At 38.7% G+C, this 18,481-nt stretch overlaps 1 protein-coding gene across 4 annotated transcripts in view; it reads right to left on the bottom strand.

The window, feature by feature from the left end:
• The window catches only part of OTULIN (OTU deubiquitinase with linear linkage specificity), an 85,192-nt gene that overhangs the window by 13,654 nt on the left and 53,057 nt on the right, over positions 1-18,481 (bottom strand). For all 4 annotated transcript variants that reach the window (XM_075212920.1, XM_075212921.1, XM_075212919.1 and 1 more), the window contains 4 exons: positions 15,558-15,782; positions 8,894-9,178; positions 7,012-7,097; positions 5,075-5,172 (listed from right to left, as the gene is read on the bottom strand). In XM_075212920.1, the coding sequence (XP_075069021.1) occupies positions 5,075-5,172; positions 7,012-7,097; positions 8,894-9,178; positions 15,558-15,782 (694 nt within the window). The remainder of the gene's footprint in view (positions 1-5,074; positions 5,173-7,011; positions 7,098-8,893; positions 9,179-15,557; positions 15,783-18,481) is intronic.

The raw sequence follows: 18,481 nt of genomic DNA on the forward strand, positions 1-18,481 counted from the left end.
TCTGTTAAATATACTTGATCATGTAGAAGTAGGCTTTAATAATCGTACTTTTAGGAGTTAAAAGGTATTTCTGGACAGGACTTAAAGTGTGAAACTTAGTTTAAAGGGTAGATTCTATTCCCCGAGGCGCGCATTATTACCGTCACTGCAGTAATTGTAACACCGATTTTTTGCTTGTGCCTCAGGGAACTGCGAGCACAAATCAGTGCTGAAATGACCGTAGTAATGGTAATAATGCGCAGCAATAACCGTAGTAATTGTGCACAGCTTGCATTGTTCTAAAGAACTAGGGGGAATTGAATCTCCCCCTATGTGTGACAACATGGATATTTGTACCTGTAAGAAATTAAGTAGTTGGTCAAGAAATTGTGCATTATTATAGACGTGCTCTTACATTACTATCATCATTGTTTACTCAAATAGCACCAATCATATTAAGCAGCGATGTAAAGAGAATACTTACATCAGTCTCTGCCCCATTGGAGCTTACATTCTGAATTCCCTATCACACCCACACATAAAATGCACACAAACTAGGGTCCAAACTTCAAATTGGTTTACCTCAAGTGAACTATTTAGGACATGACATTTCAGCAGGGGAACACTACTTCTCTGATGGAGGTTGCAAGGCCTACCACTGTCTCCCATGCGAGATCCTTAATGGGTATGGCCAGTTAAGTTCACCAGTGGATTCTGGGTGATTCTTCAATTTTTAAAGCCTTCCTGGCTGAACACCCCTCTTTACTGGGACACGAAAGCAGAAGCAGCTTTCACTCCAAGGTCTTCCAGACTACTGTAATCCTTTCAATCTTTACAGTCATGAAAAGAAGGGCATTGCTTTAGGTGTACTTTGTTACATATTACAGTACACCTCTTGATTCAGTAGCCTATGGCTAACTTATGTTATGGCTGATACAATTTTTTGTACAATGATCAGCACTTTTTGTTCTGGGTTCACCACTCAGTTGTTCCACATGCAGTAGCTGCTCCTATGTCACAGAACAAAGGCATAGCACATGCCCATTGTCAAGTGCCCAAATATGAAATTATTTTACTATCATGGGAAAACATCCCTCTTACCAGGTGTTCTAATCTGCTGAAGGAGAGTCATATGACTACTTGCAAACAACACTTTTTATGCCAACAACCCTGATCTTATATTCTACTGTAGATGGATCTTATTTTAGAAATTACAAAGGGAAACTAGATGCAGTGTATGCTCTCTGTTCACCGTATATGGCCATGTACTATCTGTCTATTCAACTTAAGTTGCTGACTTACAAAAAACATGCACACTTATTAAGAAAAAAAAAAATCTGTAAACAGTTACACCGATTCTCAATATGCATTTGATGTAGTGCATGATTATGTGCAAATATGGAAGCAACATGGGTTCCTCATATCAGGTTGGCTACAAATCAAAGATTACCTAGATGTGTTTTTATTGTTTTCTGCTGTTGCGATCATTTATGTCTCCAAAGGGAATGCCTTGACCGACTCTAATGCCAAAGCTGCAGCCCAGTCTTATACCACATAGGGCATTGTTGGCTGACCTGTGACACTCCAGGTGTTGAGAAACTACAAGTCCCAGCATACCCTTCCAGCAATAAGCTGCAATATATTGGCAAAGCATGCTGGGACTTGTAGTTTCACAAACATCTGGAGTGTCACAGGTTAGCCAACACTGACATAGGGTAATGCACAGTTCATTTTATTGGAACAACTATATATTGCAGTCAGATCACTTGTGACACTCTCCTGATGGACATATAATGACACTAATGTTGTTGCTACCAGGTCTTGCTCATATGCACAATGAGATGGCATATGTGAAATGGAATTGGTTCAAAAGGAAAAAGTTGCTCACGGCTTTGGAATACCTTTGAATACCAAGGCATCCATTTTACTGGCCAAGTAAAATGAGAATAAGTTTGTATTACCTACAGACTTCAAACCAGGTAGAGACAGAATGGTACCTTGAAAATCAAGGTTGTTAAAATTTGTGTGGAAACTTCTTAAATAGCATGTTGCACTTATGTGCATGAGATCCACCACCAATAGGAAGACTATTTGCCACATGCAATATTATTGGAAAGACTGGAGGTTGCCATCATCTTTACCTATACCCCTGTGAACTCCTCTATGAACGGATTTTAAATTTCTGCAAGACCATAATCAAATAAGTTAAGGTTTTCCATTTACATGACTAAGATATATAGCCTAAAGAACCAAACCAACAATGTCATTAAATTTAGTCAGGCAATTGGGTATATTTTAAGGCATAGCAAAGAAGTTTTCCTTGGAACCCTGCTGACAACTCATACAGCTGTTATTTATCAAAGGTTGAATACCTCAAACCCTATCTCTTCTAAGGTACAAGCTGTCTCTTAAGATATGTAGATAAATGGCAAAGCAGTGTTTTCTGCAGTAGGTAGCAAATTATGTTCATGCAAAAAAATAGATGACCTTCTGACCAAATTCACAATGCGAATATTAGATTATCCTATAAAATATGACATAAAGAACATAAAAATGACAGACAAATAAATTAGAAAATTAGTATTAGAAAAAAGTAAGAGTTAACATGTGTCTTTTTAAAATGTGAAATGTAAAACCCAATTTTTGTTTGTTCAATGCATTCTTCCAATAAAGAAACAATATAAAAATGTGTTGTAAAGGGGTAGATTGATTAAGCAGCAATACGGTACAAAGAGGAGATTATATATATATATATATATATATATATATATATATATATATATATATATATATATATATATATATATATATTTCAGCTCTGCATCTATATCTATCTATCTATCTATATCTATATCTATCTATATATATATACACATATATACACACACACACAAGTTAACCCGTGCATGATACTCATGCATTCTAGTCAAATCAAGCTACTTAAGGTGTTAAGAAGGTTCTTGTCATGCATTTGGGCCATAGCCCAGGCCTCAACCACCAACCACTCCCCACTGTCACCCCCGGCAACCACCAACCACTCCCCACTGTCACCCCCGGCAACCACCAACCACTCCCCACTGTCACTTCTCCTTCAAGAAATATATATATATTTTTTTAAAATCTTTATAAACACTTTTAACAATTAACAAATTAAAAACATCTTAGTATACCAAATTTCAGCCCTTTCTGAATTTTTTTACACACACACTAAGAATTTAGTAGGTCAGTGTATAACTCCGCCCAGCAGGTGGCGCTGCAGCTTGGTTTTATTTTTTCCACACACAGACAGACTAACACACGCCACTAGACATTTATATTATATATATTTATATATATATATATATCCATAAATATCTATATCCATATATATCTATCTCCATATCTATATATATATCTATATCTATATCGACACACACACACACACATATACATATACAGTGCTGAAATATGTGTAGAGGCTAAGCAAGCATTACATTTGGTTGGGATTGGTCTGCTATCAGTTACTAATAAAACAAATAAATAAAATAAGTGTCTTGTCCAAACCAGATGGCCATTTAATATTTTGATTCCATTCTTCTCAGCAAAAGAACAGAAATTCTGAAACAGAATATCACCCTTTTAAGCAGATAGAAAAAGGAGATTATTGCTATGTGCTAAGTAACATTAACACTAGGAAACTGATCTCTCAAATTCTTTGCTGCTTCATGCTGATGGGAAAAGCAGAAAACAGAAACAATAGTCCATGAATCCATCCTACCAGGTGTCACTAATGTAGGCTGATGGTGGTGGTGTTATCCTATGTCATTCAAAGGTTGCCCTCCTGCATCAGCTTACTGCAATGACCTACCCTAGTCATCAGATACCAGGATCTGAACTAAACTATTCAGAAAAAAAATGTACCAGTTTATGTGCAGCAAATATAGGGCCATTCTACAGTCTGCATGGGAAAGCATTCATGTGCTGAACTTCTGAACCCTTTTTTGAGTCAATGCTGCCAGTTATTTTTTTTTCTTTATTTTTTTAATATAACTGATAGAATAGTTAGGAGGTACATTGTAGATTTTGGGCTCACACCTTGAGATCACTTTTTTTTTTAAGATAGGCTTCTCACCTCTATCCCATATGTAAAACATCTAGATGAGTATAACGTACATCAGAAAAAGCCACAAGAAACAAAAGAAAAAACCCTCACATAAAAGAAATGAGTGTAATTTAATGTACTGATAACTATGATTTTGGACAAACATAAATAAATGGAAAGCAAGTCGAAGGCAAAGCATTACGGCCCCTCCCCCACCTCTTCCTGTTTGATTTTCTACATCGCTAGAGATAGAAGAGTAAGAAGTGAAAGTGCGACCACTATTTCAACCCTTTGTGGAACTACAAACGCAGCAAACAAAATGCTAAAAATCTAAATCTGCATTGCTGAACAGGACAATTATCTCTGATGTTAACAACAGGAAAGAGACATTTTTCCCACCCACTGTTAATTTATAGATACCTTTTCTTAGTTCTAATCTGCTCTATCTGCTACATTGCTTGATAAGATGTTATGGTGGCTTTGATTATCTCACCACTGAACCATAATTTGAGAACCAGTCTAACTGCTGAAGCCCTAGTGCAATTTGGACATTGTCCATAGACCTTGAATGGGTGGAATTGGACAAAGTCTACCAAACACCAAAAGGTGTCTGCTGTAAATACGGACCATGGTATCTGATACGTTTCATACCGCAGACTGACCATTTTTGTCCAACCATGGATACCAAGGCTTTGATTTATTGGGGAAAGTATTTCGGAAATTGTGTTCCAACTGCCATGCGATCAAAAGCATATGAAAGAATATGCTGAATACGATTGCAGATGTAAAGGGCATTATATTTCTAGCTTATGGAGTAAGAGCCAGCCAAGACTTTGAGAACACTGATTGTATAAACAACAAAAAAACGGAGAGGCTTATACATAGTTCAAACGGCAGCACCACATGACGTTAGTAAAACCACGGTCTTTAATAAACTTTACTGCACTGATAAAACTGGGATTGGACAATTAGTGCACAGTACTGCATATAAAACTTGTGAGCGCACAACCATACCTCCTTCATGGTTTTTGCTACTGTAGTTTTGCCTCTCCATTCCTTTTGACAATATTCTATTATGTCAATTTCTGGTTCCACTCCTAGTTTAAGAGCATCTATAAAGGAAAAAAAAAATATTTGTAATATGTTATGTCTAAAACAAGACAAACTTAACATTTCATATTAATTGAATACTACTACTTCACACATACATTTAAATGAGTATTATCATTTTACACACACATATACAATGTCTATAATTAAATCTCATGCATGCCTAAATACATAACTCGCCCAAATTAAACCAGCCCACGTTACATCAGCTACTTAATTGTATAGAAGGATAAAACAGATTCTATGAGTCAATCCTTAAAGTTTGGTCACCCAGTCTATTGTGAGGGTCTTAAGAATTTAATTGTCTAAAAGTGACAAGCAGTTTTAATAAACCCAAAATGCAAACTACATTCTATCATTAGCTTTGAAAAACATTGTATAATTTCAGAAGTAATGTATTTATGAAAAATGCTATAATCAGAGAGGCATGTTTATCTGTTGAATACAGCATACACCAAATTTTCAGGTCTATTTAATAACATGTACAGAGCACAGAGTGAATGAATATACTCCTACTCAGTTTATATTCATTAACAGTGAGCTATTCAGACAGTCCTAAAATGGACTAAACAGAGAAATGTTGCCAGCCGGATGGCAATAAGAAGCAGCCGGGTGGGGGCAGTTGTAATACTTTTCAATAATAATGAAAAATGTTGGAAGCTATTGCCCACACCTGCCAGAACTGATGAGACTGGCGGACAGTGGTCTAACACACACACACGGCTGGCTGTAGTGCTTGTTATAATAAGATAAATAATTGTTTATTCTATTATAATAGGATCCTATTGGGCTCCAAGAGCTGGGTGGAGAGAAAAAACAGCTGGGTGGAGCACCCGGGAAAAAGGTGCGAACATGGATGAGACTGCACTACTCAATTAAATGCACATTTATTGTAGCAGTACCAAATTATCGCACAATGTTTCTGGACAGGATATTGCTCTTCATCAAAGCACTTTATAAATGGATATATCCTGGTCCAAAAATCTTGTGCTGTAGTTTGCCAGTACTACAAAACATGTTTTGTGCAACCGAAAGCAATCATTAAAGGTTTGTTTTCAGTTGATAAACGTACTTTACTGATCAAAGCTATATGCAAATGGATGCTGTGATTTTCAGTATGTGGACTATTTCCACCATGTAATTTAACACTTTTTATGTGTAAATCTACTGAAAAAACGCCTGCACATTAACAGTCTTAAAAAATATGTATAGATCAAATGAAGGAACTAGGCAACAGGAACATATAATTAAAGATATCTAAATGGTGATTTACACAGAATAGTTATTCTACAAATATTTATGACTACAACAAAAGAATTTCCATGTTGTTTTTCCAAATATAACATTGACTGGTGCCCACATACATGGTATTCATTATAATTAATTTGCGACTTCTACTTGTGTTTATGGAACATACTTCATTCCACTGTGGTTGAGCTACCAATATACTCACACTATCAAACACACAAATAGAAATGAATTTCAATGCAGTTTTCTAACATTTATTGATAGGTTTAAAGGAGATAATGCCTTTTTCTGCCATAGTCTGAACTCTTCTATATGCATAGGTTTTTGAATGTTAAAATATGCCTTTTAATTACGGGTCAACATCTAGGGATGTAACCTTTATCCTTCTAAAGTAAAGTGCATCAGTTGTGTAGATAAACATGTTCCCAGCTCTTTATAATTATTTGTATTGCTTATCTTTCACCTACTGTACTGTATTAAAATGAAAAACATACTCAGTGTAAGAAACAGAGTTTAAGAGACACAGCATACAAAGGACAGGACTGAAAGGAATTTGCTGACAAGACAAGGACAAATTAAGAAGCAGTGTATACCTTTTGATTCTTTTTCATTTGTGGCAGCTACTTTCTGTATCTTTTCTTTTTCAAGTTCCTCTTCATCACGATAAAGGTCTTCATCACTATATTCATCATAAATTTAGGGGAAAACATGAGACAATAACAATATTTGTTTAAAGGTAAAAAAAAAGTAATCATCTACTTTCCAGGATAACGTGCCCACCTATCCTATCTATAACAGCTTGCTATATACATGCATACAGCCCTTACCTCGTCTGCAATCTTCGTGGGGCTGGCCATACTAATCCCTCTGTCTACAGCCTGCTCCGACCACTGGGTCATAAGCTGCTCAACATTGGTTTCTACTGTGAAAGCTCTATTCAGTTAAAGTGGATGACGTAGAGCTAGTGACACAGCGGCGAGTACAAACCAAAGGGTGGGTGGTTCAGTAACACTGGCTTACTAAAGGTAGGAGCTGCAGGACAGGTAAGTGTAATACACAAACTGTTGTAGATAGGACTTGGTCTGTAAGTGACAATATATTTGACTGTGTACTTTATATCAACATGAATGATTATATTGTTATATGCATAATGAGAACTTAAGGGTGTTTTTATGTAAACATGGGAATAATTATATATATATATATATATATATATATATATATATATATATATATATATATATATATATATATATATATATATATATATATACACATATACATATATATACACATATACATATATATACACATATACATATATATACACATATACATATATATATATATATATATATATATATCTATATATATATATATACACACATATACACAATATTTCCCCTTGATCCAATTCTATACCAACTTCTACCCTCCATCTCCCTCACTCCATGCCCACCTCTCTCTCCCCACTGGCATTTGTCCAACCTCCTTTACAAATCTTTTCATCTCACTAATTCTATAGAAAGCATCTCTCCAACTAACCAGCCTACTTCTGTCCTTCCCTTTGCCTCCAACATTCCACTGAAACTGTACTCACAAAAGTAATCAATGGTCTACTTATCTACTTACAGCTAAGGCTCAGGGTCACTTCTCCATACTCATCCTCCTAGACCTCTCTGCTGCTTTCAACAATGTTAATCACCCTCTTCTGCTGTACACCTTTCACTCCAATGGTCATGGTGAGACAGTTCTTTCCTGGTTCATTTCCCACCTATCGAAAAATTCCTTTAGTGTCACTACTTCTGGCTCATCCCTTCCTCCACTCACACTATCTGTTGGGGTCCCACAAAGCTCTGTTCTATTCCCTCTGATTTTCTCATTGTACATGTCTTTTCTTAGGAAACTAGTTTCATCATTTGGCCTCAAGTACAACCTCTACTCTGACGACTCAAATTTATCTCTCCTATGCTGATCTCTCTTTTTTTTTTTATTATGTTGTGTAACCAACTGTCTCTCTGCTATCTCTACATGGATGTGCCAATGCTACCTAAAGTTCAACATGTCCTCAACATCATCCTTTCAACTAGTCACTACCTCCCTCACTGTCAATAACAAAAGAAGCTTCAATATTTCACAAGCAAAAATGATGCATGAAAATTAAGCACTTATTCAAAATCTGCTTAATTAATAATGTGACAGCTGCAGGAGAAATAACTCAATTGTATGAAATACTTTATGAAGCAGGAAAAGCTCCCATGTGACACTTAAAATGAAAACAGAGATTTTTGCTGTAATAAATTGTTGAATAAAGCAAAATACAAGAAGCTGGACTAACTTTCCAACAGTTTGATGTATTGAAAATTGCTTTAGTTTTATAAAAAGAAAAAAAAAAAGTCACTGAACAAACTGAAAATCTAATGAGGATTTCTACGCAAATACGAAACTATGCATCATGACAGTCTAAATACTTACATATCCAGAGACAAATCATGTTCTACTGTACATGACTGAACCACAGTTTTCTTGGTATCTATTCTTTGAGCAGTTTCAGAGCTGCTGACCCCACCAGTGACATATTGATGTAAAATCTCTATGGTGTTATGTTTTGGTTCCTGTAACAAATGACTTGGTGCAGAAGTCATTTCATTTTTTTCATCATTGTTGTCTCTGGAGTCTTTACGCTTATTTACAGGCACTGGCTCATCTGACAACTGTGTTTGTTCCCTTCTCGAATCAATGCCACTTACAGCTCCAGCCCTTAAACAAAAGAAAAATATATATATTAAGAGAGTATGTGAAGCATAGAAGATGTGTGTATACGAGGTAAGGTGGTAATTTTGCATCACATTTTATGTAACACGACTGTATTACGTATATTATCTTTTCACAAGCTTGCAGTATATGAAATAGAGATAACAAAAACAACGCAAAGTGAGTTGGTCAGACATGAGCACTGTGTGCTAACTCTAGTTTAACCCTAGTAGTTGAACTTATCGTTAAATAATTCATACGTTTGTTGTGATCCTGAGGGCTGACCTCACATCTGCTGTTATTTGGTGTGAACACAAATTTGCAGTACTGTCATCCTTAAAAGGTGTGTCAACTTTATTTTGTAGTTCGTCTTTAATGCATTGTTATGCTATGTAAATTCTCTCTGTAGTTAACATGTCACAGTTTGATATACCGTGCTGGGTTCAGAGAAAAGAGTAATTTCAAAGTCATACAAGTCACAAGACCTTGGTGTGATTCACCAGGGTGCAGAGACCTCCACTAAGAATGCTGTGGAAATTTTAGAAACCCGATTCTTTGACAGAATTTGCAGTGATTGTGTGCGATGTTTAAACAACCTAAATTTTCTGTTCTTAAAAGTCCACACACAATATTATACATTTTCTTGTATGAAATATGAAGACAACTGTTTGCCTGACTGATCACAGCAGCTCTGTTAACAAATAAAAGGATTTATATACTTATGATAAATCTGTTTCTCCGATTCCTTCTGGGGGACAGTGCTACCATGGGGTTGAGTGAGGGGGTTGGCACATAACTAGTTAACTTTTAGCTGCTGACAGACCCCTCCCCCTGCCAACCCCCTGAGTCCTCAGTTTAATTACAAAGCCCCAAAGAAGATCGGCCAATCAACCAAAAACACACAGAAGAAGAACAGAAGGGAGTGAACGCAGTGTCCCCCATAAGAAATCGGAGAAACAGATTTATCGTAAGTATATAAATCCTTTTTTCTGTTTCATCCATCTGGGGGACAGTGCTACCATGGGGACTTTCTAAAGCAGCCCCCTTGAAGGGAGGGACCGCTCTGATAACCCGGCACATAGAGCACTACGGCCAAAACTGGCGTCTGTGGACGCAAAGACATTGAATTGGTAAAATTTTGGTGGCTACTCTGCATAACTGATCTGCTGAGGCCCCATTTCGTGCAGCCCAAGACGCCCCCACAGACCGGGTAAAATGGGCAACAATACGATCTTGTATAGAGATGAAAAAAACCATCCGCGCTAAATAGGATAGCTACCGCTAATTATACTAAAGATAGAATCCACCTAATTTCTATAATATAACGTATAGCAAAGTAAAGTATAACATACGGCGCTAAACTTTTGCTCATAAAAATATATAATGTAATAGAGTCCAAAGTTATCTAAAGTCCATACCAAAAATTAATCCAGGAATTGATCAAATAATCCACCTAGATATATTTCCATTGGATTCTCAAGTTCTTCTCCCATATATTGAAAATAAATACCAGAACTTGTAGGAATAAAGTCCTGTTGGTATTATTATCCTCAAAACAAAGAAAAAACATGTATCAGAATGAATCAAGTGGTATTCCCCTTATTCAGGCACACCTCATGTGTTTAATTCTAACTTAAAAGGTTTTTAGTGAAGTCAGAAAGACCCCTCCACGTGATTTTATAGTGGGTCATACAGAAAAATGTGACTGAAAACATGTATTCACACCGTAGTATTAACTTACACAATTAATGGTGTAATTCGCCACATAGTCATCATAACTGGTCTGTTTGTGTCACATAGATACTTCTCCTGTGGATTTTCTCTCATATAATTCTCAAGATGGAGAGATTTCAACAGAACAGGGAAGATAAAAAGGATATATAGTGTTTTATCCTTTAATACAAACAGCTACCAATAATACAATACAAAGTACAAATAATTAAAAAAAGGCAAAGTCCAATCCACAGACAGCGTATATAGATAGATACAAGTCCGCCTACCAGAGCTCCGGAATACAATCAGCCTGTATTTTATCCACGGGCATATCTCCTCTCCGCGAGATGAAAATATCAGCTCTGTAAAGGTGGCACTTGTCCCCGTGTACCCAACGCGTTTTGACCTCACCCGAATGGTCTTTATCAAGCCTTGAGGTGTGCCTGAATAAGGGGAATACCACTTGATTCATTCTGATACATGTTTTTTCTTTGTTTTGAGGATAATAATACCAACAGGACTTTATTCCTGGTATTTATTTTCAATATATGGGAGAACTTGAGAATCCAATGGAAATATATCTAGGTCGATTATTTGATCAATTCCTGGATTAATTTTTGGTATGGACTTTAGATAACTTTGGACTCTATTACATTATATATTTTTATGAGCAAAAGTTTAGCGCCGTATGTTATACTTTACTTTGCTAAACAATACGATCTGGCACAGGATGGTTAGCACGGATATAAGCCTGCTTAATAGTCAAAGTAAGCCATCTAGCAATAGATTGCTTAGAGACTGGCCATCCACGTCTTGAGAAATCAAACAAAACAAATAAGGAATCTGTGCAGCGAATCTTTGAAGTCCTCTTCACATAGATCCAGAGAGCTCTGACAACATTCAGTAATTTCATAGTTCTTGTTCCAGGCCCTTGAGGGTCTTCTGTGAACACCCGAACTACTATTTCCTGATTTACATGAAAACCAGAAACTACCTTTGGTAGAAACGATGGAACCGTTCTAAGAACCGCTCTGTCATCATGAAACAGCAGATAAAGTTCTCGACAAGACAGTGCCCCCAGCTCGGAAACCCTCCGGGCTGAGGCAATAGCAAGAAGGAAAACCACCTTCCATGTTAAAAACCGTAAGTCTGCAGGCTATAACGGTTCAAATGGAGGCTCCTGAAGCACATTAAGGACCAAATTAAAATCCCAAGGAGCCGTGGGCGGAACATATGGAGGTTGGATATGTAAGACTTCCTGCAGGAAAGTCCTAACATTCGGTATTTCTGCCAGACGTCTGTGAAAAAACATGGAAAGAGCCGAAACATGCTTTCTTGCCTTAATAAGGGTATCTAGTACCCGTGAAGAGAACCCTTTGGATTTCCAAAGGCTGGCTTCAAAAGCCGTGCCGTTAAATTCAGCCGGGTCAAATCCTGATGCAGAAATGGTCCTTGAAGGAGCAGGTCCTCGCGAAGAGGTAACCGAAGACCTGGATCTTCCGCCATTAGAAGAATCTCCGGATACCAGACACTCCTCGGCCAAGCAGGAGCCACGAAAATTACTGGCTGGCCTTCCTGCTTCACTCCCCGAAGGACCCGGGGAATCGTGGAAATGGGTGGAAACAGGTAACAACCTGAAGTTCCATGGCATTGTCAGCACATCTACTGCAACTGCCAAGCAATCTCTTGCCCTTGAGCAAAACTCTGGGACTTTTCTGTTGTGTCAAAACAATCAGATCTCGATCCGGAAGCCCCCACCGATCGCCAGGATCTGAAAGACCTCCGGATGAAGAGCCCATTCCCCCGGCAGAACATTGTGCCGGCTTAGATAGTCTGCTTGTCAGTTGTGAATGTCTGGAATAAAGACTGCTGAGATGGCGGGGACGTGTCTTTCGGCCCATGCGAAAATCTGATATGTCACCTACATCGCTCTGCAGGATTAGCTGTGTTCCCTGCAATGCTCTCAACATAGCTATAAGTTCCAGAAAATTTATGGGGAGAGGGGTCTCTTGGACGGACCAGAGCCCCTGAAGTATCAGATGTAGAGCCACCGCTCCCCACCCCCCAAAGGCTGGCATTTGGGGATACTAAGGTCCAAGGCCAGGGGGCAAAGGACCTGGCGACTAAAAAGTTGCTGCGGGCTATTCACCATCTTCCGGTGACAAGAAAGTCAGCTGACGCTCCAACTTCTGACGGGATCCTGTCCATTTCTTCAGAAGGTCCCATTGAAAACACTGAGAGTGAATTCACCCATGAGGTAGAGTCTCGAATCTTGACACCATTTTCCTTAGTAGACGCATGCACAAGAAGGCCGTCGGCCTCCAGCAAGACAGAGCTTGGTTTGTCAAACCCTGCAGGGACCTGATCTTGTCCTCTGAAAAAAAGACCTTCTGACAGCTGGTATCCATTATTAGTGCCAGAAACGACATCCTCTGACAAGGAGTTAACTGTGATATGGGGCAGTTCAAGAGCCAGCCATGTTTTTACAGAATGCAAATGGTAAACTGAAGATGCTTTTCTAGCAACTGAGGTGAAGCAGCCTTGATCAGCAAGTCGTCCAAATAGGGCACTAACTGCACCCCTCTGGAATGAAGATAAGCTGCTATAACTGCCATGATCTTTGTAAACACCCTTGGCGCTGTTGCTAGTCCGAATGGAAGAGCCCTGAACTGGTAGTGGGAAACCCCCCTGTGAATCTGAGAAGAGCCCGATGCGCTTTCCAGATTGGAACATGGAGGTAGGCGTCCTTGATATCTATCGACACCATGAACTGATCTGCCCCCAGTCCGTTATTGACTGATCTCAGGGATTCCATTCGGAAAGAAACTACCCGCAGGTGTAGATTCAGCTGCTTGAGGTTCAATACTGGCCTGAAAGTACCATCCGGCTTTTGGACCAAAAGAGGTTGGAGTACAACCCCTGAAATAAGAGAAGTGACGCAATGGAGCATTGTTTGCCTTTTCAGTGGCTGGCGGGGCAAGCTGGTTACAAAAACCTTTGAGGGGTTGGACCCGTAAAGTTTATCATGTAACCTCTTGCCATGATCCCTCGAATCCAACAGTCCTTCAAGGACACAGCCCACTGATCCTTGAACAGTAGCAGACATCCTCCCACCCTCGCCGCCGCTAACAGTGGAGGGTGGGCATCATGCTGCCGGTTTATCCGGAAGCTTGGAAGAGGGATGGCCTGAGAGAATGTCTCCTGGCTCCAGACGACCTGGATCTAAATGCCTGATCAATAGTCTAATACAGCCTATCTAAAGAGTATATAGGAAGTATATAGAAGTAAATATGGTACTTAGCTTCCTTTTCAGACTAAGTAACCAGAGGGAGAAGCCTGTCCGCTCTGTTGCTGCATGAAGAGTCAGTGACCGGATGCCCGTCTTCCCGGGCTGATTTGGCGCCATTTAGACTGCTCTATCATCCATCTGCAACGAGGGAGTTCTATATTCATAACTCCCCCTTCATCCAGGCTTCTCCTTTAGCGCTGCCTTTTACTTGCCTATTTTTCCACAAGGCGATCTCTGCTTCTGAACTAAGCAGAGTCGCCTTTACTGTCCTCCAAAGCCTCCCGCGTCTCCTGGCAGCAGCGCCAAGTTTCCCCCCTCCTTTCACTGAGGGGGGAACTTGGTCTCAAACAATGGCAGCCGTTCGTGCTGCGCAGCGTACTGGCGCCCCATGACCTGCAGGCAGTGCCAGTATTCTGCATTTGCAGTGTGACAGCGGCTTTGCTAAGCCGCCCGTCACACTGCTAGAGAAGCCCACTGTTAATAAAGGGAAAAAATCCCTTCCGTCAGCGACAGCCACCCGTGCTTCTCAGTCAAACGAGTGTGCTCTGTTATAAACAAAGCACACTCATCTTCTAAATCCAAGTAAAACAGTAAAATAAAAATAAAATCTACAAAAATACAGTGAACATATTTCACCGACAAAAAAAACAAGCCCAACTCCTTTGGGCACCTAACTTAAGCTGAGGACTCAGGGGGTTGGCAGGGAGAGGGGTCTGTCGGCAGCTAAAAGTTAACTAGTTATGTGCCAACCCCATGGTAGCAGTGTCCCCCAGATGGATGAAAGAGAAATTTTGTTTTCATTAAAAATATATTAGCTAATGCTACAATATTTAACAAAGTTACCCAATCCACCAACCTTTAATGCATTTGTGTAAGAGGCCTTTCATTTTCAATCTGTCATGATCCCCACCTGTATTACAAGTGTATATCTTTTTGTGTCTACCTTTGTTAGCTTTAGGACTCATTCACATATAAAAAAAAAAAAAATGAGCTGTGCATATGATGCTGAAAATACCGATACTAGAGCCCGCATTGAGATTTACATGCATCCAAGTGAATGTCAACCATGCTTGGAATCTTGATGCCTGCTATGTTTTCCATTGCATTGTGCATGTAGTCATTGCAGCCTGACCATTGGCAATCAGCACTTCATGCTAAGTGCACTCCCTTGCCAATGTCTGAGCAAATTATTCATCTCCAATATTTCACTGCTCATGCACAATTAAGTGCATGGAAGAATTACTTTTCAAATCAAAAAAGGTAAAAGATCTGGTTAACCTTAAAATATTTTTAGCTTTAATATTTGAAATGTAATACACAAATACATGGGGGAAAAAAAGATATACTATGGAAAAAGCAGAGTAGCAACTTAAAAAGCATTACCCATCAATCACTTGAGGTTGGGAATCCTGAAGCAACTTGGACCTCTTGCTGCATTCAGATAGACTTCCCATATCTGTGTTCCCATCACCTGCAATGGTCCATTCTCCAGATGACCTTTTTGTAATCTGATCCACAACAGCAGAATTTGAGGGCTCAAGAGCCATTACTCCTTGAAGACGATTAGTAGAAATCTCTCCTGTGTCCAGGAAACCATCAGGTTTTTCTCTAAATGTAAAAGAATAAATAGAATTTTTGCTTGTGAGAAAAAATTGATTCGGAAGTAAAAGGTTCCAAACACCTAAACACAATGTGTCACTTCTTTCCTTTACTCATCCCTACACACTCCCACATGCTGCAAGCTATGACAGGAACTATGAGGGAACTGGAATAACAAGATGTATGCAATATTCTAGCTACACATTACCAGAAAAGGGGCATTAAGTATAATTTTTATCAATCCTGCAAATGCAATATTGACCACATTATGGGATTTACATTTAAACCCATTTCCTAGAAGTATATGTTACAATTCTTCATCTTCTGCATGTCCTTATGTAGAAGTATTTCTAAAATTGTACTTTGAACAATCTCATTTTTGACACTAAAATTAACATAATGTAAAGGTTTCTGTACGAGGAGTACAATTTAATCCAATTTTTTAATCAAGTTTAAACTAAACACTTGCACAACATCAACATCAAAGGAGGCCAAGATGCTTCAATGTAAGGCTGGTTACTATTTGCCGTTAAGAAGCAGCCGGTGACACTACATGTCAAACAACATTAAGTCCCTTGTATTTAAATAAGCAAACGCAAATAAATAGAACAGGAAGAGACCAAAATATACTGCTGTTCCCAACTGTAAGCACAGGTGGGTAAGGGGTCCCTTCTTAAGGGTGTTTCTGACAGCTCTGGAAAATAATATTAGTGTGTGTTATAAAACTGTGAAGATAAGCTCTATTCACCGGGAATCAGGGTCCTTGCAGATGCACTTGTGAGCTAGGTGTAAGACTGGGTACACACTACATCTTTTCCACCAGATGATTGGGCCAATCACACGATAAACAGACAGATATCGCATTATTGTGTACGCTCCAAAGATGAACGATTATCCTTCCAAATCACATTGAATCATTTGATTTCATTTTATAAATCAAAATCTCTGTAAAATATGTCCTTCCAATTCTGTAGTGCGTATGCACTTAAGACCTGCAGCGTAGGCAGATCGCCATAGAGTTTACAGTCATGATCTGCCGATGGTTATGACAGATGAGAAGCCCAGATCTGAAGGTAAGTTGTGTACACATGAATCAGCATGCTGGTCGGGACTTTCAGTCGTTAGTAAAATCATTAACGTTATTGCATCGGTAGAAATTTTCCCAGCCTCTTAGCCAACATCTGTGCTTCTGAAGAGCACAGAAGAGGTATACGCTCAGGGCAGGAGTAGACAAAATAATGTGAAATGTAGGAACTTGCATCTTATTTATACATTGCATAGTCCCTTTTATATGGTGCATGTGGAAAAACTGCATTCTGCCCTGGCACGGTTTTTCCCAGAAGAGTGCTTGTAAAATATTTTGAGTCAAGTTCCAAGGAGATCTGCATTCTGTACTCTTTCAGGGACTTCCTCATAGATTACATTGACAGTGAGGCAAAGGAACTAGAGGAGAAGATGATCAAGTCAAGGTTTTAGCATACCCAGTATACTATTAAACCTGTTTACCTGTGAGAACAGTTGTATGTTTTGCCTGGCAAACTGGGGCATCAATTTTTTTTCGAACATTCAGAGCATACAAGGCCCTGTGCAATGTATAAATAAAATACCAGGTCGCAAACTGGTTACAAGTTGTGTTTAATTTATATGCTTATCTACGGCCTCTGGCAACTTTTACTAAATACACTGTTTTATCTTTCTGGCTTCCTTCTGTGCTTTCCAAGAAGACTTTTACTTAAGCATGGCAACACTTTATTTCCTAAATGTCCTGGTATACAAAACAGCCATGAAGGGATGCGCTTGGTCAGCAACAAAATGTATGTAGACTGTAGCATTTAAACAAGGCTATATTGGAATTATGGGGCCTGATGCGTGCCAAGAATGCATTCACAACACCATTACACAACCAAAAACAGCCTGTACCACTGACACAAGGCAGGACAGATCCATGTTGTTTACACCAATTTCTGAGCCTAGCATCTGCATTCGTCAGACCAGGCAATGTTTTTCCAATCTTCAAACATCCAGATTTGGTGAGCCTCAGTTTCCTGTTCTTAGCTGACAGTAATGGAATCTGGCATGGTCGTCTGCTGCTATAGACCATCCACTTAAAGGTGCAACGTGACACACTGGTGTACTGGTCACTGTGTGTATGCATTTACTTTAATACAGGCACATAAAAGTGCCTAGGTCATACTAGCCTTAAACGGTAGAGAGCTTTAGCACAGTTTGCTGCCTCACAGCCGATTCCCTAATAAAGGATCAGCATTTGATTGCTATGGCGAGTATCTTTAATGCGGTTATTAAACAATAACTCTGTATACTGTTCTATCTTTAAGGGCATGGTTAAGTTAAAATCATACTGAGGGAGACTCCAACTGTTCCTACTTCAAGGCAATGTCCTTATTATAGGAATGGAACTATTACGGTTTACTGTGACTACTACTATTATTACTGCAATGAACTATATGGACTAATGTTCTCAAGGACAACTCATATGGGAAAAAGTTTCATTGAAGTTTAATTGATCATGAGCAATGTAAATTACACAGAACTAATAGCTATTATTACATATAATCTTATAAACTATTACTTTAGAAAACGATAACATAGTAAAAGGTTATATGTAAGAAATAATTACCAGATTATTTTGTCACAAGCAAAAACAGTACAGTACATATTCAGGTCAAGTGTAATAAAAAAATTATTTT

The sequence above is a fragment of the Mixophyes fleayi genome, chromosome 5 (genome assembly GCF_038048845.1).
Source record: "Mixophyes fleayi isolate aMixFle1 chromosome 5, aMixFle1.hap1, whole genome shotgun sequence".
Classification (NCBI taxonomy): domain Eukaryota; kingdom Metazoa; phylum Chordata; class Amphibia; order Anura; family Limnodynastidae; genus Mixophyes; species Mixophyes fleayi.